The 23,995-nt window shown below is 41.0% G+C and overlaps 2 protein-coding genes across 2 annotated transcripts; both read left to right on the forward strand.

Annotated features, from left to right (window-relative positions):
- Window positions 1-601: 601 nt before the first annotated feature.
- On the forward strand, window positions 602-5,326 carry sinhcafl (SIN3-HDAC complex associated factor, like). Its single transcript, XM_079165344.1, has 6 exons — window positions 602-633; window positions 1,685-1,845; window positions 1,970-2,069; window positions 2,153-2,267; window positions 2,977-3,130; window positions 3,244-5,326. The coding sequence occupies exons 2-6, from the start codon at window positions 1,718-1,720 to the stop codon at window positions 3,425-3,427; spliced, it is 681 nt and encodes a 226-aa protein (XP_079021470.1). The 5' UTR covers window positions 602-633; window positions 1,685-1,717; the 3' UTR covers window positions 3,428-5,326.
- Window positions 5,327-6,384: 1,058 nt separating this feature from the next.
- Window positions 6,385-23,366, forward strand: scube2 (signal peptide, CUB domain, EGF-like 2; the record flags this gene model as incomplete). Its single annotated transcript, XM_079186315.1, has 23 exons — window positions 6,385-6,472; window positions 6,936-7,055; window positions 7,320-7,445; window positions 7,654-7,788; window positions 8,601-8,726; window positions 8,834-8,950; window positions 9,760-9,849; window positions 10,673-10,789; window positions 10,904-11,026; window positions 11,710-11,826; window positions 11,987-12,109; window positions 12,389-12,505; window positions 13,654-13,743; window positions 13,881-14,003; window positions 14,751-14,918; window positions 15,275-15,478; window positions 19,444-19,614; window positions 20,806-20,973; window positions 21,468-21,629; window positions 21,767-21,964; window positions 22,226-22,378; window positions 22,501-22,580; window positions 23,220-23,366. The coding sequence occupies 23 exons, from the start codon at window positions 6,385-6,387 to the stop codon at window positions 23,364-23,366; spliced, it is 3,063 nt and encodes a 1,020-aa protein (XP_079042441.1).
- Between the last annotated feature and the right edge of the window lie 629 nt (window positions 23,367-23,995).

Genomic DNA, 23,995 nt, shown 5'->3' on the forward strand with positions numbered 1-23,995 from the left:
TATATTATCTGCTATATGTGCTTTCTCAGCTGTGAAAATGGGGTTCACAAATTCACTGGTTCTTAAATTTGAATATTTATGGTACGTAAAGTTGGACATCTTGCTTAATTTTTTAAAAACCTAAATATCCCATAATATACAAAAACTGAAACTGACTTTCCCATCCACTCGTAGTCCCTTTTGTGTCGAGTAAATCAGCAGAAATGTACCGCAGCAGTGATTTTACTGTATTAGTTACTGTTATATTCTCGGTTGAATGTGCTTTCTCAGCTGAGAAAATGTAAACAAACTCGTTCGCGCCTTGTCAAATAGCCGTTAAGCATAAGGCCCGGTGGTTTATGGGAGTTTGAGTTCGAAAGAAGAACGTTAACAACTGTGACAACAGAAATCTCCCGCTCGTTCACTACGCCTCCCATCATTCAGGTCTGGTGATGAGTACGTGAGGACAGCAGCGATTGGTTGAATCCAGGTTCAAACCCAACGGCTGCACTCCTTATATGGTCATTGTACGCTCAGCCCTTTCATTCCTGCTTTTTATGCTAATGATATTCTAATAGACAGCTGTATGCAGTAGTAGTAAGAGCATGCGCAGTAGGTGAAAAGAATACGGCGAAGATTCAAAGTTTTTGTTCAGTAAGTGCACTTTTATTTCTCTCGTACAGACATTACATTTGTGGAGTTTGACTAATGTGTTATGTGTGAAGAGACCGATCGTGATGTTGTGCAGTCGTAAGCTGACTTGCGCGTGTCCGGCAGTTGTAAGCTCAACGTACAAAGACTAACCGACAATGGGATAACGTGGAAGTGAACGAGAGCGTGGCGTGGTAATGGTAGCACAGTCGGCTAGCTAGCATGCTAACAGCTAACAACAATGAGCCGTATTTGGCGCTCTAGTGAGCAAAAGTTTGAATTTAAAGGGAGGAATGGGTTCATCGCAACTTTTTTGTGTCTTGTAAAAAATATTCACAAAATACCCGAATGGCGCAAAGCTGATAGCCGTGTGTTATTTAGACACATGTGTTAAGTACAATGGTAGCTTTTTGTTTCTTCACTTCATAACGCGCTGCTGCCCGTTTTTTGTTTCGAGTTTCTGCTGCAAACACATCCTCAAGATGAACAGCGTCTTACATCAACTAAATCATCCACCTTTATTGTCTTTTTGCGAACAAATGCGTTAAGTGTCCAACGCATTAACGGGTGTTCAGAAAAGTAACATAAACGCCAGTTAACGATAGTAACACGCGATGTTGTGGTGGGTGTAACGTTTCTGTGATTCCTAACGTTCAGCGTGCGGACTGTGTGGAAGGACTGCATCAGTAAAACGTAACATTACTGGTCCTTATGTTATGATTATTAAACACAGCCAACATCAGGTTATAACGTTAGTGCTGTGTTTTTGTTGTTTTGTTGTTCCCGCGACATGGCTTTAAATTCCTTTTAATATGCTTGTTGCTTTAGCCAAAGTTAGTCGTGGTTTTTAGTGTGTTTGTGGACCGTATATGTAATTATTTGATGGCTAAAATGTGACTTTCGTATGTATAAATGATGTGTTAAGACTGTCTTGGTTATATGAGTACGCGTGGGACCGCCCCCTTTTCAGTAGTAGAAAGCTCAACTGTCTGCAGACATCCACGGTGCCTTTTTTACCGGGACAATCTCCGATCTTTTGTTTTACGCTTTCCAGATTTTTGCCACAACACCGACCAACAAACAGACTATGTTTGGCTTTCACAAGTCAAAGATCTACCGGAGTAACGACGGCTGTTGCATCTGCAAGACCAAGTCCTCCAGTTCACGCTTCACAGACAGCAGTCGATATGAAGAGACATTCGAGCTGTGTTTTGGGTAAAAAGCTCCCATTCATTCATTCATATTGCGTGTTTTTGCTCGTGTGTGTCTATGTATGGAAGATTGACTTGATGCATCCGCGTGGAAAACTTAATCAATGACACTTGATTCATTTTTTAAGGCTGTCAGAAGATCGTGTTGGAGACATTTGCAATGCCTGTGTGTTGCTCGTGAAGAGGTGGAAGAAGCTACCTAATGGCTCCAAGAAGAACTGGAACCACGTAAGTGATGTCTTGTGACCGTGTGAGTTAATCATATTTGTGGTGTTGTGGCATTAACTTGACTTGATGTCTGTCTCACTCAGGTGGTGGATGCCCGGGCTGGACCAGGCTTCAAGATGACAAAGCCCAAGAAGATCAAGAACAGTGATGGGAAGAGGAAAAGCAAGCTGAAGAAGCTTCATAAATTAAAGAGACAAAGTAAGTTGTTTAAATATATTGGATCTTAATTTGCATGTGTGGAGAGATTTTTCTTGTACTGTTTTATAAATAGATTTACAAGTCAGACGTGTAATGTTTGTTGTTGACTACTTAAAGTGAAAAGTGCCTAATATCAAGCTCACACAAATGCATTGAATTTCACTCTGTGTCGTCTTGGGGTTGGTGATTAAGAATGACTGTTAGCAGCACCTTGTGGCTGTTTTGGTTAGTGCACACACTGTGTATCTGCTATTGTCTACTACGGGTATGCATCAGGGCTCAAACAAGTAGCCAGCTTTTTGAAAATTAATTTACAACATTTTTGACAGTAGATTGTTACATTTTGTATGTAAAGGAAAATAACAGATTCCAACTCTTCTAAAATTAATATTTGAGGATCTACATTTGGGTTTTGAGCTGTTATTAAGACAAAACAAGCAGTTTGAATATGTCCGTGTGGGCTTTAGGAAATTGCTGTCTGTTCATTTATGAGTATAATTGGTATTGTTGCTCCAATTCCAATCTATTTGTTGGCTTAGTCTCATTCTACTTTTGTATTTATTAAAAGCTGAACATTTCCCAAAATATTAAACATTTTATCAAACTCCACATCTCCACATTGTCACTTAAAACTTAAATCAAGTATAGTTAATAATTAATAATTTACCAAACCAATTTGATGGAAGTATTTTTTGTTTTGTTTTCCAAGCGGACTCCGATGCCCACAGCACAACATCCAGTGTGTCTCCGGCTCAATCTCCCAGTTACAGCAACCTGTCAGACGATGGCTCAGACATCGAGTCCAAGCAAAGACGCCCGACTCCCTCCATCTTCTCTTTCCTGGACCGTTCGTACTGGAAAAGGTAAGCGGCTTCTCTCATTGAGAGGACAAACCTATGAAGCCGATTTGTGTCTTAATATGATGAATAACTCAAAGGGTCTCTCATCTTGTTTGTTTTATTTCTCCCCCTTCTAGGCAGAAGGTGTGCTGTGGGATTGTCTACAAAGGGCGCTTTGGAGAGGTGATTATTGATCCTCGGCTCTTCAAGCCCTGCTGCAGTTCCAAAAAACAGAAGACACTGGTGTCCACGCAGGTGGCCACGCACCTTCCAGACACACTTCCTCCACAACTCCCAGAAGACGTCAAAGAAACCTGGTGATTGCTTTTGTTGAATCCCCCTGTAGGGTTATCCATGGCATCCACCTGGATTTGTCTCCAGTGGCAGACCTCCCATTTCCACCCAATTAGATAAAATAGTTAGCCGTTTCTTTTCTGTGTAATGTTCCTTTTTATATGGGTGTCTTTTTATCTTTTGTATAGAGTTGATTTTCATTTTTTTTTTATAGAAAGGAAGAAGGAAAAAAAAAAACTTATTATGGGCATTAGTGTTATTTATAGGTTGAGTGAGCAAATTTTGTTGATGCTCCGTTTCTGATTTGGTATTGTTTTTGGTTATTTTGTATTAAGTGATCAACGTTTTGTAAATACCTTTTCATACATATCAAGACTGTTTTATATTTTTTCCATAATTTTTTCTAATTGTAAGTGCATATGAGAGACACCAGCTATTCTAATACCAGCATTATTGTTTATGTTGGAGTGGCTCTCCAACATGTTGCAATGTTTTGTCTTATCTGTTTGTTCCACATGTGCGCCTGCGTGAGTCTGTAGGATTTTTAGTACACAACGGGCTATTGGTTACCCCAGGGATCATTGGAACAGTTGTTCTCTATGAATTTAATGTGCTTTTAGTGTTTGTATAGACAACAACACACACAGACACTCTTTCTGACACTTTTCACAGCTTAAGCATGCTACAAGTTTGAAACACTCTGTTTAGATGTTCTCATCAGTTGGTGCCCATTAACTCGGATAGCTGTGGTTACACCATGCATGCAGTACATTCCTCCGACCTTTGGAATAACAAAAGTGATTATTTATTTCTTTTGTACAGCCTCCAATGAAATGACGACGCATGTTGTAAAGCAAATGTTTTTAAAATGTATTTTGTAAATACAGTTAGTGTTTCTGCTCTTGGTACATCAACATCTTTTTTTAAATGACAGGAATAGCAAGCTAATACTTCTGTAAGAAAATGTGTTTCTGAAAGGTGCTGAGAACGCTAAGCCAGTTAATGGGTTTCATCACATCTCATTTTCTCAGACATATTTCTGTAAAGGAGTGCAAAACTGTAGCCTATGCTCTGCGGAAATATGTGTAAACTGCAGGGAACGGTGAAGCTTATGGTCAGGAACGTGAGCCTCTTTTTTTACAATTACTCTACATTTTTACAGAAAATGTGTTTTTATTGCCATTGCTGTAATTCATCTTCAGAAGCAATTGTCAAAGTTCAAACTATGCAGACATTTTGAATGTGAGAAGTGCTCTGGGGCTGTCTGTCACTCACTATTGCAGTGTAAAGTGATGGATCCCTACTCAACCAAATTGGCTTATAAAAAGCATCCATTATTTCAACCATTTTTCTAATCACAATTCATCATTGTCTCAAAGTATTTCTCTTGTACGTTGGGTTCAAATAATGCTCAGATTGCGGAGTTCTAGCCATCGTGCATACTGTCTCAAATGAATACTGTAATGACACGGTTGCTTTATTTTATTTTTTGCATTATTGTAACCAATCTCAACCATCATCAATTGACAGGCAATGATCTGTAAAGTTGCTTAATATATAAACGTTTCTGCGGCAGGGTAGTTAAATGCTGAACATGTTTTATGATTCTTATTAAAAGGAGAAATGCTGCTTCCTTTTAAGCTGGGAAATAAGCTTGTTTTTGTCCTTAGGGAGTTGCCATATTGTTTTTGCGAGGTACATTTTGGGATGTGAAATGTGCCTTAATGAATTACCTGACCTTGTCATGATTCTCTTGTAATTTATATTTATTTATTGCAAAACCGTTTTTTAAACTGACATTTTGATAACTGGTGTTGAGCCTTTCAGAAAGTCTTTTTTAAATTTTGTGCACTTCCTTTGAACATGCAATGTCGATGTTTTTTTTAATATTTCTCTGTATAATGTACGACAAAGTAGATCTGTATTGTAATAATAAAAAAATGAAAAGAGAAAAGTGTGCTTGTGATATTTACGTGCGCCGGTAGGTGGTGCACAAGAGCCACATAGAATATTTAATAATGCACTTTGAACACAGTGTAGAGTTTCACTGCATGTCACTATTGCGTTATATGGTTGATAATATGTTTCACCAAATCATTGGTGGCGCACGTTTTATTATACATGTTCACGTTGTTAACGTCAGCGCTTGTTTTGGGGAGATTCTTTTTCTTTATCTTTCAGGATTTTGTTAAGTTTGAAAGGAAGGATTTAGCTTATTAAACTCACAACTTCAGTAAGTGGTACGCGTCGTTTTCTTTATATGTAGTTGTTCATCCTCCACCACCACGTGCGTTTGGCCAACATACGTGTTCGAAGAAAGAACTAAACGTATGTTGCCTAGCAACCATGTAGTTTTCCTGACAGTGCTCTTTCCAGGAGTAAGTTAACTAGCAGGTAGGAACTAGGAGGTAGATACAAATGGCTAACCATTCATGTTATTTAATTGTGGTTGCATTGTGTGCATTCAGCCTTTTTATTGATGGATGGATTCTGACGTGGTCCACTTTAAAACAGACGCCAAAGGCCATGTTTACAAAAAGCGGAGATTTTAGAAGGACTCAATCGCGTAAAATTTACCAATTCATTACCGGAAAAAGCTTTCAAAATAAAAGCCCATTTAGCGCAGAGACGTCATAACATTTTACGCAAAGTCTCGACAATTCCGGTCTACCACTGGCTATCTCACATAGACTTGACGAAGCTCTGCTTCAAAGGAGTTTTTTTATTTTCCACCATCACATGTACGCGCTCGCACGCTCTCATTCGCGCTCTCTCCAACACACACACACACACACGCACACACAGACACACACACATACAATGACACACACACACACACACACACTTACTCACTCCTTTCTCTTTTCAAAAGCCTCTTGTGAAACAGATTGACAGGCTAGAATGAAAATGAGGCGGAGGCTCGCTCACGACTTCAGTGCGTACGCGTCCTTTTGAGAAGACCTCTAAACTTGGATCATATCACCATGGGAGCTATTGGGGCTGCAAGGGACTTTTGTTTGTTTTTGCTCTTGTTAAATAGTCGCCAAAGCGCAGCGCTTCCAAATATTCGAGGTGGGACTGTAGTGCATGTGTGTGTGTGTGTTGTGTTTCCGTGGAGAGTGCTACTTTACGCACGCTTTAAGGAGCGCGCTCTTGTTGTTTCCACAATTTCGTTTAGTTTCTAAATGTGTAGCCATAAACCAATTACTTTGGGAATGGATGTGCTCCCAGTACACATACGTTTGTAAAATAAGTGTTGTATTGTATGTAACTTTCAGTCATTTTCAGGTGAGTTCTCACTAGATTTTTCACATCGCCTGCTGTAGGATACTGTTATTATCAGAGACTTTGATGTTTTAGTGTTAAATATCCTTCTTTAGTGTTACACGTCTTCTTTCTTTCTTTAATATACATTCCCACTAAACATGACAATCTTAAACGTGCATGTGTGGTAAATGCTAAATTCTATTTGACTTGTTAGAGTATTTGAATGTGTTTTGGTAATCATGACCTATAAGATCCATATGGATTTCAGCAGATCCGTGCGCGGAGGGAAGTGATGGCTGTCACATTGATGCTATTTGTCAGACTACCCAAGGCTCATACAAGTGCACGTGTAAAGCAGGTTTTAAAGGAGATGGAAAACACTGCGAAGGTAATGAGCTTTTTGTTGAACAGTTTGATTCACATTCATACATTGTTTTGAAAAAAACATCCGAGTGTCAAAGTGGAATCACAGACGTTGGATGCATTTATTAATCTATTGTGGTATTATCTCTGAATTGTGATATCTGTACTTATTTAGTCTTCCAATATTTATTTAAGATAGACACAATGCATCCCCTATTGCACTAAAGTTCTTGAATTTAACTCTTTGATCAGTAGATGAACATTGATTTATGTGGTGTTCACTTCTCAGACATTGATGAATGTGACTTGGTGTACAATGGTGGCTGTGTACATGAGTGCAACAATATACCAGGCAATTATCGCTGCACTTGTTATGACGGATTCAATTTGGCACACGACGGACATAACTGTCTAGGTAAGATCATCTTTAAACCTCTAAGTAAATAGCGTGTTCTCTTCATGCAGTGATTTAATTTTTTTTATATATTTATATCTGAAATGTGATTTGAAAACTGCTTTAATGTTTGTAAGCATTTGACAAAACCTAAGAATTTGTGATTATAGCACTTTTCCAGAGTTTTGTAAACACTGTTAACTAATGCAACCAATCCGCTGTCCTGTAGATGTGGATGAATGCAAGTTCAACAATGGTGGGTGCCAACACACTTGTGTTAACACCATGGGCAGCTATGAGTGCCGCTGCAAGGAGGGCTTCTTCCTCAGCGACAACCAGCACACATGCATCCACCGCTCTGTTGGTGAGTGTACAACATGCACACTTGTTCTGTACACAGCAGCCATTCCTGCATCTGTCAGCCTGACAACACAGATGTACTGTATTTAAAGTACAATTCATAAAGGTTTAGGTTATTTAGTCACACTCCCACCAATTGAAATGCTGTTTAAAAGTGTCTGGAGAAAGCAAAAGTTTGAACAGTGCCCAGTTAATTTATAAAGGAGGTTTGACAGAGAATTATGACGCAAATTCTCCAATATTTACATACAAATCTAAGATCGACAGCACAATGAAGGGTGACAGGTTCAAGCTGGCTCCCGTCATTGAGCTTTTATCTGCAGCAGCAACATGCTGTGGGAAAAAGGATATCTGTGTCCCGGAGAACAAAATAAGTTAATAACTGCAACACTCGGGTCTATGTGGTCTGTGTCACATATTAGTCTGCAGTGCCTTTGTTTTGTCTTCTTGACTGAAGTCAACTTAAATGCAAGCACTTTCCACTCCATCGGGTCTTGACATTCCCTTTAAACCCTGTGGACTTATCCACTCAGCTGTGACCCATCAATATAAATGGTGATTCTGCTCGAAGCTTTATTGAATTTGTTGTAAATAATAGACGAGTTTGCAAAGCGTTGCTGCTTATGGTCTTTTCAGATTTGTTAAAAAAAAAGATACCGCATTGATGTGGATGTTTTGGGATTGTATAAGGCGTGAGAACATTCAGTGTCTTTGAAGATGCCAGACTAATCTCTCAGTACGTGTGCTTTTGTGTGTAGCGGGTCAGTCACTGTAGGAGAGTTTCATTGTGTACCTCTCTCCCTCTTTCTATCCCAGAGGGCCTCAACTGTATGAATAAGGAGCACGGCTGCGCCCACATCTGCAAAGAGGCACCCAAAGGGGGCGTGGCCTGTGAGTGTCGTCCAGGGTTCGAGCTGGCCAGGAACCAGAGAGGCTGCATCTGTACGTGCTCGACGGCATGAAGCTAACTTCACACTACACGCCTACAAGTTGGCCTCAAATGTTGCACCGCTAATATGTCTTATGGTTGCATGTCGTTGACCCTGCAGTGACTTGTAACCATGGCAACGGAGGCTGCCAGCACACCTGCGAGGACACGGAGAACGGCCCCATATGCAGGTGTCACGTCAGGTACAACCTGCAACCGGACAAGAGGTCGTGTGTAGGTAAGCACACTGTTTGCTGACTTTGTTGTTGGTCAACATTGGGAATGCAAAACCATGTATTGGCACTAACATCTTTAACATTTTCTGTAATGTTCTGTTGTCTTTAATATTCTGACATCCATCTTTAAAAGTCTCCCTTACAAAGCATATTTTGATCCTTTGATGGGTGCAGTCATAAATTGTATTTTAATCCAACTGACCCGCCCGTAGCTCAGTCATTCCATCGCCATGCTTTGCAGCCAAACATTGTTCAAACTCACACAACATTATTCCAAATTCTAACAAGATCTAGAAGTTTTCAAAGATGAGACATTTTTTGGGGTTCTTGTTCTTGTGTCTGCTAACAATTTTTTCCTAATTTTAATTTCTGTTAAGAATATAACAAAACTAGACTTCAGCCCAAAGCCAAGGTGTAGTTTTCAATGAAAACACAGTAACTGGAAACATCTCTCTCTGTCAGTCAGCCTGTTAGGCAGTGTGCATTTTTCTACACAATGGTTATGAGGGATAAGGATCAGCCGGCAGATAATGGATAATATCTCTCCCTCCAGCAGCACTGTGTGTGAGGTCCAGGCGTATCACTGCAATGTCACAAGATTCCCTTGACTGATCTGGTGTGTTATCTGACGCACACCAGTACAGGCTCAATATATCAAGTGTAAACATGCATCTGGTTACTGAAAGGTGACCAACACCCGGAGCTAAAGCCAATATAGAAGTTACGGGGCTTGTGTTTCATTTGGGAAATGTAGTGTATTCATGTACTGATTCTCAATCTATTAATGATTGTTTTTTTCTGTGTGTCACAGAACGAGATGAAGCCACCACCGAGTCCACAGACCACAACGCCACTTCCTTTACTGAGGTGGACAAACGGGTCAAACGAAGGCTGTTAATGGGTAATCATTTCTCTCCTGCATTTAGAGGCATACAGCTTGAGATCTGGGTTTTTGCTGAAGCCATGTTGAGCTGCCAGGAACCACTCAGGGGTGTTAAACAGGGGAGAGGACTTAGGTCTAGTAAAGCTATGCATTCCTCAGTCTTTTGAGCAAACTGTGAAATGACTACACACTCGCTTTCTCTCCCCCAGTTTCCCCCCTGGAAAATATGCATTTGTGACAGTGTGGTACATTTCACGTTTTCCTTCCATTTGGGAAGGGCAGCGTGTGAACCTTTTCTTGTATAGTTAGTATTTATCAGTTGTGTGATTTTGGGTCTTGTAAAACATTATAACTTTGGCACTTTACCAAGTACATGGTTAGCATGTGGGCTCTGAGAGTCTTGCCCTGCGTTATAAATAAAACATGTTGTAAGGGTACTCCTTAACATCTACCTGACCAGTGTATGGATGTGCCCTACATCCCAACATACAACTGTGCACCATACAAACCGTGCATTAGGGCCTCATTTATCTGTTTCCATCAGCATTTAAAAATGTTTGAACCAATATTAGATACTATGTATATATATATAAATTCAAAATCTGTCATGGCTTTATGTGTTCAAAGCAAGTGTTCAAACAATAATTCTAAATCTATGGAAGAAACTGTATATTTATAATATTACATGGACGCTGCAGTCCAGGTGTTTTCAAAGCACTTTGTTCAGAAAATCAAGGTTATGTTTTTCTAAGGATCTAGTATCTGACATTGAGGAATAACGCATCATTGTTCACAAGTAGGAAGGTCATTAATATAGATTCACACTGTGTTGTAATTTCAGAAACCTGTGCATTGAACAATGGGGGGTGCGACTGCACCTGTAAAGACACATCCACAGGCGTGCGCTGCAGCTGCCCAGTCGGCTTCACACTGCAGCCGGATGGAAAAACATGCAAAGGTCAGACTGCCAGTCCACAAAAACAGTATCCACAGAGGGGAGCGGTCTTTTGAAACACTGATTGAACTTAGTGGATTTGTATAGCATGTCAGCATATCACCTGTTCCCCTACAGATATTGACGAGTGTGAGCTTCACAACGGCGGCTGCGAACACTTCTGCAGGAACACCATCGGCAGCTTTGAGTGCAACTGCAGAAAAGGCTTCAAGCTGCTGACAGATGAGCGTTCTTGTCAAGGTATAAATGGCTCTTGAATTGTTTTATTTAAACTCTGGACAGTTGACAAAGACTGGGACAAAGTGAGACTTTCATAAATACACTTGCAGACATTTCCGTAGGATATGTGTACATGCTTTTTTTACCTTATCCTTTCTAAAAGATGTAACTTTTCTGACCACAGAAGTTATGTACAGTCAAATGCATAATTGAAGAGTTTTAAGTTGTAGATTTTTAAATATAGTTTTTTTAAACTCATCTTTTTTTAAATATAAACAACCAACCAGAACCAAACCTATAAAACGTCAGAAAATTATTATAATTTCATCACCCCTCTCTGGGATTTAGCTATCCTATCCTAATAGACATACATTGTGTGTGATATTGTGGTTTCAGTCAGTCAGCTTCGTTTCTTGTGTTTTTGTTTTTGAGGATACTCTTTTGTTAACCTTTGGATCAGAGTCGATGCCTTTAATGATGCTGACCTGATTAACTACAATTAAATCAATGAAACACTGCCCTCTTTCTAACCTGTAATAACTATCAAAAGCCAGTGCTGTTTTTCCTGATGTAGCGTACACGTCACCTTTCGCTGAGTGTGAAAATTCACGGTCAAATGCAAATGTGTGTCTGTGGGTGGGAAATCCCTCCTGATTGCAACTGACTGCCCTGCTATTATGTCACCTGCCTGATTTTGATTACAGATATAGACGAGTGTTTTTTTGAGCGGACATGTGATCACACGTGTGTGAACTCCCCTGGTGGTTTTCAATGTCTGTGCAACAAAGGCTACACCATGTATGGGCTGGCCCACTGCGGAGGTGAGTCTGAATTGGGTGGAGGGAGCTATACACATAACAACTTGAGCATAACACACAAGTGTGAAATGTGTTCGGCGAAAAAGCATTTAAAAATCCTCATTGATGGGTTGGGCGAATGGACCTTGTAATTATAATAATGATGTTCCTTTTTTCCTCTCAGATATAAACGAATGCAGCGTGAACAATGGTGGTTGTGAGCAGGGTTGTGAGAACGCCATGGGTGGATTTGAATGCTTCTGCCATCCTGGCTATAAGCTACACTGGAACAAAAAGGACTGCATTGGTAAGCCAGTGCCTCTCCCTATAAAAGACACACATCTGTTGAGTGCTGTTGACTTTTAGGACTAATACTTGGGGGACAAAAACAGGAGATACTTTGAATTCTGTTCTCTTTTTCTCTTTAATTCTCTGTCACTTGGTTTTCTTGTGCTTGAGTAAAACATCCACAATGCTACGATGCTGTTGGTGCTGTCAGGATGTTGGACCTTCTCAGCCTCTTCCTCCTTGTTACAATCAAAAGTGTTCTTTTTTACCTTGGAGTTTTGTTGTGATTTCCATCTAGAGGCTGAGGGTTTCCCACCTGCTAAAGCCCCCTCTAAACCTACCTTGAACTGTAGTAAGCAGGAGGGAGGGGACCGCTGCTTCCTGACCTGCCAGTCCCAAGTTCACATCAGCAGTGGTGAGTTGATTGAGCCAGATCTCCCAATAATATGATTTGCCTGTTTACCTCTAACTGTATTTCCATTGCACAAGTACTGCAAAGGAAATGGTTCGGCTTACCATGATCACAGATGACAGAGGTTCATGGTTTGCACTGTCACTTGTCACTAATTGTCAAATGACTTACTACTTGAGGATCCATCATCTTGTTGAGTGTTTTCTTCTCATGAACCAAAGCTGACCGGCAAACTGTACATAACATAGCTCTTTTATAACACAGGCGTCACCATCAGTTTTGTTACACTCTTGTTCCTGCAATGAAGTCACTTTCACTCTTGCCATGTTTCCATGTTTCATGCGCAGACAAATACCCAAATCTAGATTAAGACTAACTTTGATTGAGCATCAATTTAGCCTTTGATGGCTAACCATTGCCAACCACTTCAAATAGCGGTTTTACATTGAAAGCCTTCCAGAAGTTCAACAGCCTTGAATGGTATACCACAAAGCATCTTTTAAGTTGTTTCTGTGCTTTTGCAACCTTAAAGGTGACACAGAGTTCATAACACTGATTCACTTTTTCTCTGTTACCAACCAAAGGTGAGGAGGTGGCTGCTGGAAGGATGTCACTGTGAAGCGGCAGCAGAAAGTGTTGACTAATCCTGTCAGTTTTTGACTTAGTCACTAGTACTAATCTTCTACTTGATAAATGTTGGTCAAAATGTAAATTGGTTTGGTTGGTTTGAAACATTGCAAAGGGTAAATGGACTTCAATAAAGCTCTGACAAACCATAGCAAACAATGAGACTGGAATAAAAAAACTGGCGTCTGTGACATCTTTGATCCAATCAGCTGACATGACTCAGTCAGGTGCATCATTAGGTTTTTTGGCACGATAAGACCCAAACAGCATGGCACAGCACAGGTCAGGTATCGTCTGATGCAGCTATGTTTTTAAAATATGAAGCAGCATGGCTAAAGCATGCTAATGGAGACGCAATTAGAAGCTAAGTCAAGCTGCTCTCGATCTAGTTGTCAACAACAGTCTGCAGAGCGGCTCTTCATGTTCCTACACGCTGCTTGTTTACTCTCTCTCTGACTTGGCTTTTGTGGCCTTAACTTTTGTCTGTGTTGGTGTGTGTGTCACGGCCTCTTGTGTGTTTGCAGGGACGGAGGATTCCTACACGGTGACCTGTGGAATGCCTCTGCCCTGCTTGGCTGACGCACAAAGGAACAACAGTGGCTTGCATTGCTTAGGCAAGTACAAAACATCACAGATTTACATCTTACTTTCCGCTCTGCTACACAAAACCGTAACTCATGAACAACTCGCTTGTTTGCAGTTGATATGTAAGTAGATCAAAATAACAACATTCTGTTCCTCTGTCCTGCAGGTCCAGAAATGGCCAGTGTTCCACGCATCAAGACCACGGCCACCTTCAAGTCTGGCACTGCAAAATGCAACTTAAAAAGAAGTCAGGAGAAGCTCAAGGAGAGCTTAAACTCACCACACTCAGGTACAGAGGTTGCCACACAACAAACACAACAATGCCTCCAAACACAAGACTTAGATCACAGATAGACCAGGATTACAATTACAGCTCCTTCATGTTACTGGTTAAAACACATTTAGGGTTTACCAAGAGCTGCCAGCATCTAAAGCCACAGCCTTTAGAAGATAAAGCAGACCTGAAGGCTGCTTCAAAGTAAACCAAAAACCAAAGGCAAATGTGAAAGAAATTTGTGGGGAAAGTGATGTGGTTTTGAGTGTCTTGAATGTCTCCGCGCAGCACTTTGTCTGGCTGTGACAGGGGAGGATGTAATTAGCCATAGCATGCCTTTCAGTTGGGTCTGACCTACCCATCAATCAAATGGGTTTCCGATTGTAGGATCATTTTGCTTCTCCAAAGGGTTTTGCATGGTCTTTTACAACCCTCATAGTCACTGAAAGGGCACATAATTGTTTTAAATAAAGGAAATTGTCACTGTGACATCTCATCACTTTTTTTAAGCTTTCCAGTCTATGTCACAAAAATAATTATCATATTAACTGCATATATATATATATATATATATATATATATATACACTGTGATTGTCTGTGTATGGTGTGGCGTTTGCTATCAACACTGAAATTAGTTTTTTTTTTTCTGTAATACTGTCTATAATTGTCTTTAACAATTTTGCGATTGTGTGTGTTGTTTGTGTGTGTCTGCTGGCTGTCGGGTGTTTGTTGGGGGGGTGGTTGTCTCCCATGTCTACAGATAGCAGGTTCCTCTTCACTGAAAATGTCCAGTTCAGTTACGTGAGCCTGCGCTGCTCCTCGTCCGGCCAGCGAATGCGTAGCCGCCATGGCAGGAAAGCTGGCGAGGAGGACAGCTCCTCAATAACAGCTGAGTTTGAGCTGGATGTGAACCTAGAGGAGGTAACAGGTTGGTCTCTCTGCGCTTCCCCTCTGCCTGCCTGCAACCTTTGCTTCTTGTTCTCCATCTTTCGTTCGCTGTTGTCTGTTTGTCACTAAACACACCAAACTGTTAAAGTATCTCCTGTTTTGACTTGGCTATGGTGGTGGGCTCGAGGTTGGGACTCAATTTGTTTTTGTTTGATGTCCTTGAATTCCCCATAAGTGTTGGCCTGGTTTGAATATACCCTTGACTTGATGGTGCATTTATGCAAATGTCGAGGCAAGCATGCGAGCATCCATGCATGAATGTACAATTTCCGATAGGTGTGGGGTATGACATTTAGCTGTGGAAACAGTGGTGGAATAAAATACCTCTCTCAGCAGAGAGCTGTGACCTGAACTGTGTGCGCCGACGCTCAGAGAAGAGGCTCAGGAAGACCATCAGGACCCTGAGGAAGTCCATCAACCGGGAACAGTTCCACCTGCACTTTGCCGGGTCTGACTACGAGCTCGCCAAGAGTCTGGGCAAACCGGCAGAGCTGCCAGGACACTGTGTGGCTGGACAGGTGCTGGTGGGCAGGAAGTGTGGTGAGTTTGATTTTTGTATTTACTTGTTATTCAACACAGACACCTTTGTGGTCAGGACGTGCGCCATTCAGCCCGCCATCTCGTCTACTCGATACATTGATGCTTTTAATCTCTCAAGAGTGCAGATGCAACCACTTGTGCTACACCAAACACAAGGCAGCGCAATCTCTGACTAGGCCCTATACACACAGTAGACTCGTAGACTCATGTCTTAAAGCAATTGAAACGGTACATGCCAGTGAGATATATTTAGACAAGCTGGTTTAATGATTGGATTTGGAGCAGGTGTTGGCCAGATGAGTTCCATATTTGGTTTGCAGACATGCTGTAATGAGCTGGTTGGAGGGGAGAGCGAGCTGGCATGGAGGAACAGAGAAGCTGTTGTTGGCCCTCCAAGCTGTGAGATCTTCCAGCATCTCCCTGGGATAACAGTGCAACATGAGGGCTGATGGCAGGTCTCTCGGTAGCTTTTGCCTCTCGGTTGGAGTTTTATATACAACCCGTGATGTAGAAAATGTTCATTAAAAAAGACCGCACACTGTCCGTGTTTGAGAGCTAAAGGCCGGTATGTGTTTTCTCTGGCTGTTGGGACCGTGTGGCCCTAGTTTCGGGCCTCACAGTAAGTTTGCTGCCTGCTGCACGCCGCCTTTATATCAGAGAGAGGAAACCGGTGCCTTTCTTCTGTTGAGATGTCTAAATATTTATTCAAATGGTATGCGTTTGTTTCGATATATGCACACCAATGTTGAGGATGTTTGAATCTGATGTAGACCCAGATCATTCGTAAACCTCACGCAACTCTTATCGTGTGTTTAAGGTTTTTGTTTCCCCCCCTTTGAACCGCTGAAGAGCAGGGCTGACGAAAGTGTGTAACTGAAGACCAAAATGTGTCAGAAACTACTACTATCCCGTTGTTTCTTGAGATAACGATTGTTGAAAGAAAATCAGCAGCTTTACCCGCCTGTAACACCATATTTTTGGGGTCTCTACATTAACATCAAAGTAACTCAACCGTTGAGCTGTGCTGACATGATTTAAACTGCTCCTGTTCATTATTTCTATCTTTCAGTAACACAGATCGTAAGTGTCTTGATTCCTTAACTCCCCCGCTATGCTTTCAGGTCAACATTAAGCAGTCTATTGGCCATGGCAGGGGTGTAGACATGTAATTTGGGAGAGGAGGAAAGGGGGGCTGAAAGGCATTCTTCTTAACCTCCAGCTCTTTAAAGGAGCTATATTTTTTCCCCTCCTCCCCCACCTCCCGCTCTGGCTTACCTCGGAGTGCAGTTTAGTCCTTTTCAGTTTGCCCACTCCATTGAAAACCCCATTGGAGGCTTGTTCTCTCTGCCTCAGAGAGATGACAACACAGCCTTCTGTGCATTTGGAGAAAGTATTCTCTCACCTCTGTTCACTCTGTAAAGCATTTCTCCTCTGATTCTGTGGTTCGTTTTGCTGACTGCGTCGGTTTTTGTTCCAGGACCTTGTTTCTGTTGGAATAAGACACATTCATGATTTAGTTTATTGAAAGATGTTGTTGTCCGGATGCTTACTTGTACTGTTGATAATTGTTAGCATGTGCCTGCATCAGAATGAATACTTATATAAAAAGTAAAACAAGTGCAAACAGATAAATAACGATGCAGAGATGCCACTAAGGGTGCGCGTCCACGTCTATTTGACTGTTGTAGTGAACTTGTTTGCGTGTTTGTTTTAACACTGAAGATGTTTAGGAAGTGCTGTTGATTCAAGCTGGCAGTTTGAGTGCTGTGTCCCCCCTGCCTCCCAGCTGGGGCCACTTTGCATGACCCCCAGCCACTAAACTGCTAAAGAGAATTGACTTCAGCCACACCATGGGAATCAATTAGCATCAGTTGTTTGGGCCTCTGCTTGATGGGCGCGAGCAGCGATTGGGCCAAGCAGAATGGGGGGTTTCAGAGACCTGACCCCCTTTATTGGGTTCAGCTCCTTACCACTGTGATACCGTAGTGTTTTCCTATGTCATCAAGTAGGCAAAGACTGGGGACTTGAATAGAGGTGAAAGGTCTTTTAAACTTCTTTGGGGCCATCAATTCGAGGACTCTATAGAAGCGTTCTTTGCATTTGAAAGGCTTCAAGGTTTTTTCTCTCTTTCACTCTCACTCTCTCTCCTCTCTCACTGCTTCCCTCTGTCAAATAAAAGCTGTTTGAGGACAATGCAATGATGGCTCCTCATGGTCTTTCACAACAAACAATAGGCTTCAAAAAATGAACTGCTCTTGAGAGAATTACATTTTCTTTCTTTAGAGGAAAATCGAACAATTTGCTGAGCCACGTATAATGGACCTACGTTAAGGCTTTTGTGTGTGGGGCTTTTAGAGATAGTGGTTTCTCTGCTTACAGGCCGCGTAGAGGCTACAAGTGAAGCACATTTTGTGCTAAAGGCCTGGGATTTAATTGAGTTATTCTTATGTGAGATCAACTTTAGTTTTCAAGTCAAGTTCTTGAGACTATCAGACAGACGCAGTAATTCCCAAAATTAATTACAGGCATCATTCTGAATGGGAGGAACCAGAGTAAAGCTGTGCTTTGGTCCCTTTAATCAAGACTTGACACTTTTGTGAGATCTGAGGGGAATACTCTCTTTGATTTGCTTCTGTGTTTGCTTTTAAAAGAGGTGAGTGTGGTTATGGTAGCATTAGAAGTTCCTCCCTGATGCAGAGCCATGTTGTCTCAAGTATTAGGACGCGTCAGATGTGGGGCATAAAGGCAGCTGTGGAGAGGGTTGGAGCTCTCTTGTCTCAGTGATTTTGTATGGCTGTATTAGGTTGGTTCGCAAAAGCATTTTAACAGCTGAATTCTGGGTTTTTGCACACATACGTGTCCTTATGCATTTGCTTACACTGTGTGTTAGTGTCTTGAACCTAAAGCTAATATGGAAGATCTAGGTGATGGTTCGCACAATCAATATTTTCTCAATTTTGATATACGTAAGCTACAAATACACAGTAATGATTGTATCTTGTCATACGATCCTAGTCCCAAACCTTCAAAGGAGTTTGTGCGTGAGAATGAGCAGATCATTTGTCATAAACACTCAGAAGACACCTTGGTAAAAAGCAAAAATAGTGTGATAAATCTTGACACAGAAGTGATTTTGTAAGAGGTACCCTACTGAGTGCACTGCCACTTTTATTTGATCCAGTCGCTGCATTTAAAGCTCCAGTAAACCGGCGTACACTATGCTAAACTGTGTCAAGGTCAGTGATACTTCATCAGTGATGTTCATTGCCGTGCTAGTAAGACTCTCAAATCTGTCAACAGTTAAATTGATCACCCGCAGCCTTTGATGTGTTAAGGATGCTCTTCATTGTGTTTATATGTTTCAAGTATGTGCACGTCCCTGTTTGATTACACTTGGCAGCTGAAGTGTGAAGTCTGGGTTACTTTACTTTATTGGTCTTGTCATGCAATTGAACTGCTGTATTTATGGTGTAAATCTACAATGTGGTTAGGACTGTTTGATTATGTGTAGCCACAGGGTATACTGCTGTGTTTGTTGATTCCTGTCTGCATTTTTACATTGTCTATCTCCCTTCCTGACACTAATCTGGCTGCTAAAATTGGTGTAAATTACAGTTCAGACACATCAGTCTGTTTTGGGTGTCTTTACTCAAGTGTTTTGTGTTCAGTTTGTGAGGAAAATGTTTGACTTCACCAGCTAGATGTGTTTTTCCACCTTGTTTATATCACAGCATTGTTTTTGAGAGAATAATAGATATGTTTAGCACTAAGACAAAGTCAGCTCTCAGCGATGTGACTAACAACCCAAGCTTGGCAGCTCCTTGGAGAAACATTGCAACCCTATCGTTAAAATCTTCTCTGTTTACAGTCAGGGATGCACATGTGTGTGTGAGTTATGCGACAAGTAAATCATTGAATTAATAACCTTCAATCTATCTTGGCGTCATTCCCCACCTGTCTGTTAGTGAGCTGCAGTGTTGGGACTTACTACGACGGGGATCAGGGAAGGTGTCTGTTGTGTCCATCTGGAACGTATCAGGATGAGGAGGCACAGATGTCTTGTGAAGTCTGTCCTGGACCTGAAGGAAGAGACGTCTCCAAGGTGGTCGGAGCTCGAAACATGTCAGAGTGTGGAGGTAAGACAATTTCATTTATCTCAAAACCACACCCACCTTCACTGTAACTACTTATGATGGCTCTCTGTAAGCCATCAAGGGTCTGCCCAGTAATTCACTACCTGACTGTGAACATCCGTGGTCAAATTAAGAGCATAACAAATATAGACACATTAAAAGAATAGTTTGACATTTTGGGAGCTTTAGAGGTGCTAATAGGTGGATTTGTATTACCTTTACATGCTAGCTGTTTCCCCCTTGTTTCCAGTATTTGTGCTAAGCTAAGCTAACCGGCTACTGGCAGTAGCTTCATATTTACCGTACAAACATGAGAGCAGCATCGATCTTCTCAACTAAGAACGGACAAGAGAGCGCAGAAGCACATTTCCTAAAATGTATAACTATTCCTTCATAGATCATAGAAAGTTTTTCTTTCCTGGTAAGATATAAAAGAGAAATAAATCTTTTAATCTGGCCTTTGTGATTTCATCCTGTTGGTAGTGACAATCATTTTAATTGTGCAGCACTTGAAAAAAAACTGTACTGAGAATGAAACGAAAAGGTCTTAACATTCATAAGCCAAAGGTAAATACAATGTTAAATCTGGAACAAATAAACAAAAAGCAGATAAAGGCACAGAAGGACAGAAAATGTTGATAACTATTTGGTGAATATGAGCCACACAGGAAGCAGTGGATCATCGATAAAGATCTCTCCCCGGCAGATGTTCTGCTTTGTGTAAAGCCAAAGAAACTCAAGCTTAGATGTTGAAGATGTATTTGAATTTGAAAGGTGAACTTGGCTTCTTTCAGTCTGGAATAATAGCTTACGGAGCCACCATGTTTTGGTCTCCTCCTGTGTTGTTATCAGAGTCACTTTGTGGCTGAATCCCAGATCCCATCTCCTCTGTCAGACTAAACAACAAGAAGCAATCAGCAAACTCCCACTGGCTCCCAGTTTGTATTCGTCGCCCAGGAGCTACACTCTGTTGAGTTACGCACTGCAGATAAAACATGGCATCATTCCATTAAGATTCGCTTTAGCTTGCTATATCTTATCTTAATAGAAGGGGAGAATATTTTCTCTTAGATTAAACATGAAAAATAGCAAAGATAACAAATCCAAGTGATGAAGCTCTATAAGTTTTGTAAGAGAGTTACAATGTGCCGTGTCTTACAGATCACACTCTTGACCAAATGCTTGTGTGTTCAGGTCAGTGTTCCCCAGGTCAGTACTCTCATGACGGCTTACTCCCCTGCTTGCCCTGTCCACTGGGAGCGTACCAGCCAGAAGTGGGTCGCACCACCTGCTTCCCTTGTGGAGGGAACCTGGTCACCAAGCGCAGTGGTGCTGTTACCTTTCAGGAGTGTGAGACTAAAGGTGTGAAAGTCATCTCTGTTAATGTTGTTTTAGGGTAAAATACAAATAACTCCAGTTTAGTTTAGTGTTCTCATATCTCTTGGCTTAACATGAATGGAGGGATTAGATGGTTGTTTTGGAGCAGAGGAAGTTTATGATAACCTGTCAAACTTATTCGATAAATTTAAACATCCGTGGTTGTTGGGTTAAAAAACAAAAACAGACTTGTGTTTTTGGTTTACATCACAACAGTATCATGTAGTTGTTGAGACTATGGCGCTCTTTTGGGTGTTGACAGGCACTCTGCCGCCCTCTGCAGCTGTTGTATTGTCTGTACATTAAGCCACTCAAGTCGTTTTAAAATGATGCACCTTTTAGATGTCAAACTTTCTAGGAAAACGTTTTCGTTTTAGCTTGATGACAATGTATTTTTACGTATAATCTAATTGGTTTTGAATAGTTGGAGCGTTATATATCAACTAACAGCCCTCTATCTCTGTCATTGGCTCCTGCAGTCCAGTGCTCTCCAGGACATTACTATAACACCACCACACACCGCTGCATCCGCTGCCCCATAGGCACGTATCAAGGAGATTTTGGGCAGAACTACTGCGTCTCCTGCCCTGGAAATACCACCACCGACTTTGATGGCTCCACTAACTTCATGCAATGCAAAAGTATGTATGTCGGTACGCCTTGGTTCCTCTGAAACATGTACACATAGACAATGAAATTTGGGATTCAGTTCCAGATAATTCACCTTGCTGCACCAAGAACAAAAAAACCTGTCTGACACATCTGTGTCACTTCACAGACCGCCAATGTGGAGGAGAGCTTGGGGATTTTACTGGCTTCATCGAGTCCCCCAACTACCCGGGAAACTACCCAGCCAATGTCGAATGCACCTGGACCATCAACCCTCCGCCCAAACGCAGGATCCTCATTGTTGTCCCAGAAATCTTTCTGCCTATTGAGGACGAGTGCGGAGACTACTTAGTAATGAGAAAGAGCTGTACGTTTTATCTGTGTGTGTTTGTGTGAGTCTATTAATTAACAAAAACTATACCACCAAGAGGTTAACTATTATCTTAAGGTTGTTAGAGGTTTTTTAAAATCAGGGAGGCCAAAATGGTATAAAAATATCTTCGGCGGGTGTCACTGTTACCACGGAGAACCAACATAATATGTCATTATGTTATTACTCATTACTTTCAATAATTATTGTAAGCTAATTAGAGACACCACCCTGTGTGCTCATATCCTCATTTCACAGCTCTCTCCAACTCTGTGACAACCTACGAGACTTGTCAGACATACGAACGTCCCATCGCTTTCACCTCACGCTCCAAGCGGCTCTGGATACAGTTCAGGTCCAACGAGGGAAACAGTGGGAAAGGCTTCCAGGTCCCATATGTGACATATGATGGTAAGAAGAAATGTGATGTTTTGTGCTATTACTATGATGCTGCTACCTCAGAGTGTCATGCACATGTGGTTTGTTTGTTTGTTCTCATCAATGAGCTCTTTTATGTACTTCATTTGTTTTAGAGGACTACCAAGAATTGATCGAAGACATAGTCAGAGATGGAAGATTATACGCTTCAGAGAATCACCAGGAAATTCTAAAGGTATGTGGGTACGAACGAGGAGCACTTATGCTCTTTGTGTTGGGTATTCTAACTTAACATTTTACAATGTTTAATGTATAATTTGGCACAATAGTAAATATGAATGGCAATCAAACAGTGTTTAATTACTATGTCTTTAAATAGTGCAAATCAATATATCTATTTTAATATTTAATCTATAGCTTTCAGTCATCTCACTAACCAAGGAAAACATAAAACGTAACAAAATGCTACATCCTGACATCAATATCCACCAAATATCCACTTAAAATAGAAAAATGTGTACAATACAAGGAAAAAAACAGAAATAAAAGAAAAACACATGAGATAGAAGGTTTCTACAGCAGACTTGTATTTTTACATTTTTTAATGCTTTTATTAGAGAACCGAGGGCAGACATTGACCCAGTGACATTACAATGACATGGTTCCCATCAGGGCACCCCATCTGAGTCGCATTGACATTATTGATTGTTAAGATGAGTACTATCCTCCACTTGTTAATTTGTGTTTCTGTTTATTCATTATTCAGTTCTGAGGTCCAGTGAGCATGTAGTGCCCTCTTTTGGAGACTTGTGCTACTCACACTGTATCATGTGCTTTTTTTGTTTTCCTTTAATGCAATACATTTCCTCATCAGGACAAGAAACTCATGAGGGCGTTGTTTGATGTTCTGGCTCACCCACAGAACTTCTTCAACTACACCGCACAAGAGTCAAGAGAAATGTTCCCCAAATCCTTCATCCGCTTCCTGCGCTCCAAAGTCCTGAGATTCCTTCGCCCATAGAGTGGGCGGTTACTGGATATTTCATGAAAACCCCTAGATTAGATACTGGCCACAGTATCTGTTTTATCCACTGACGCCTTTAACAATATTCTGTAGTTATCTGTTTTCACATGAAGTGACACTAGAGTGAACTTCACACTTGATAAAACTGATCCGGAAGAGAAAGTGGACAAGTGGAGATTTAAGAGGGAGAAAGGATCGGTGATAAAGAGTTACAGAGTGTAAACCTACATGGCCATCCTCAGATGGTGATCTGGATTACTTTGTTTGCAAATTTGGAAACGTCTATTAAATAAGCAACAGAAGAATTGTAATGACTTTAGATTTTAAAGTCACCATCTCAGGATCCAATGCTGTACATGCCAACATGGTGAGACATTGGCTGATAGAATCATTTTTTTTTTAAAACAGAGACTGTAGCTAAACAGATATACTATACTGAATGTCAGTGATGCTGTATATATAGAGTGTGTATCTAGTTTTAACATAGGCTACTTTCACAGGTAGAGCTTAATTGAAAGAAATACTGCTAAATGTCAGAAACAAATATAGCACAAATGTTTTCCCGGGAACATTAGCACTACTTAAGAAGTAGTGGCACCACAAAAGCAATTATTCTGATGAATGTT

This window comes from Pholis gunnellus (genome assembly GCF_910591455.1).
Source record: "Pholis gunnellus genome assembly, chromosome: 1".
Lineage (NCBI taxonomy): Eukaryota > Metazoa > Chordata > Actinopteri > Perciformes > Pholidae > Pholis > Pholis gunnellus.

Excerpts from the sequence above, each read along its gene's own strand:
- sinhcafl (XM_079165344.1), top strand. The coding sequence starts at position 1,718 with ATGTTTGGCTTTCACAAGTCAAAGATCTACCGGAGTAACGACGGCTGT. Across the intron at positions 2,070-2,152 it reads CCAAGAAGAACTGGAACCAC|GTGGTGGATGCCCGGGCTGG; the intron begins GTAAGTGATGTC and ends TGTCTCACTCAG. Across the intron at positions 3,131-3,243 it reads GACCGTTCGTACTGGAAAAG|GCAGAAGGTGTGCTGTGGGA; the intron begins GTAAGCGGCTTC and ends TCCCCCTTCTAG.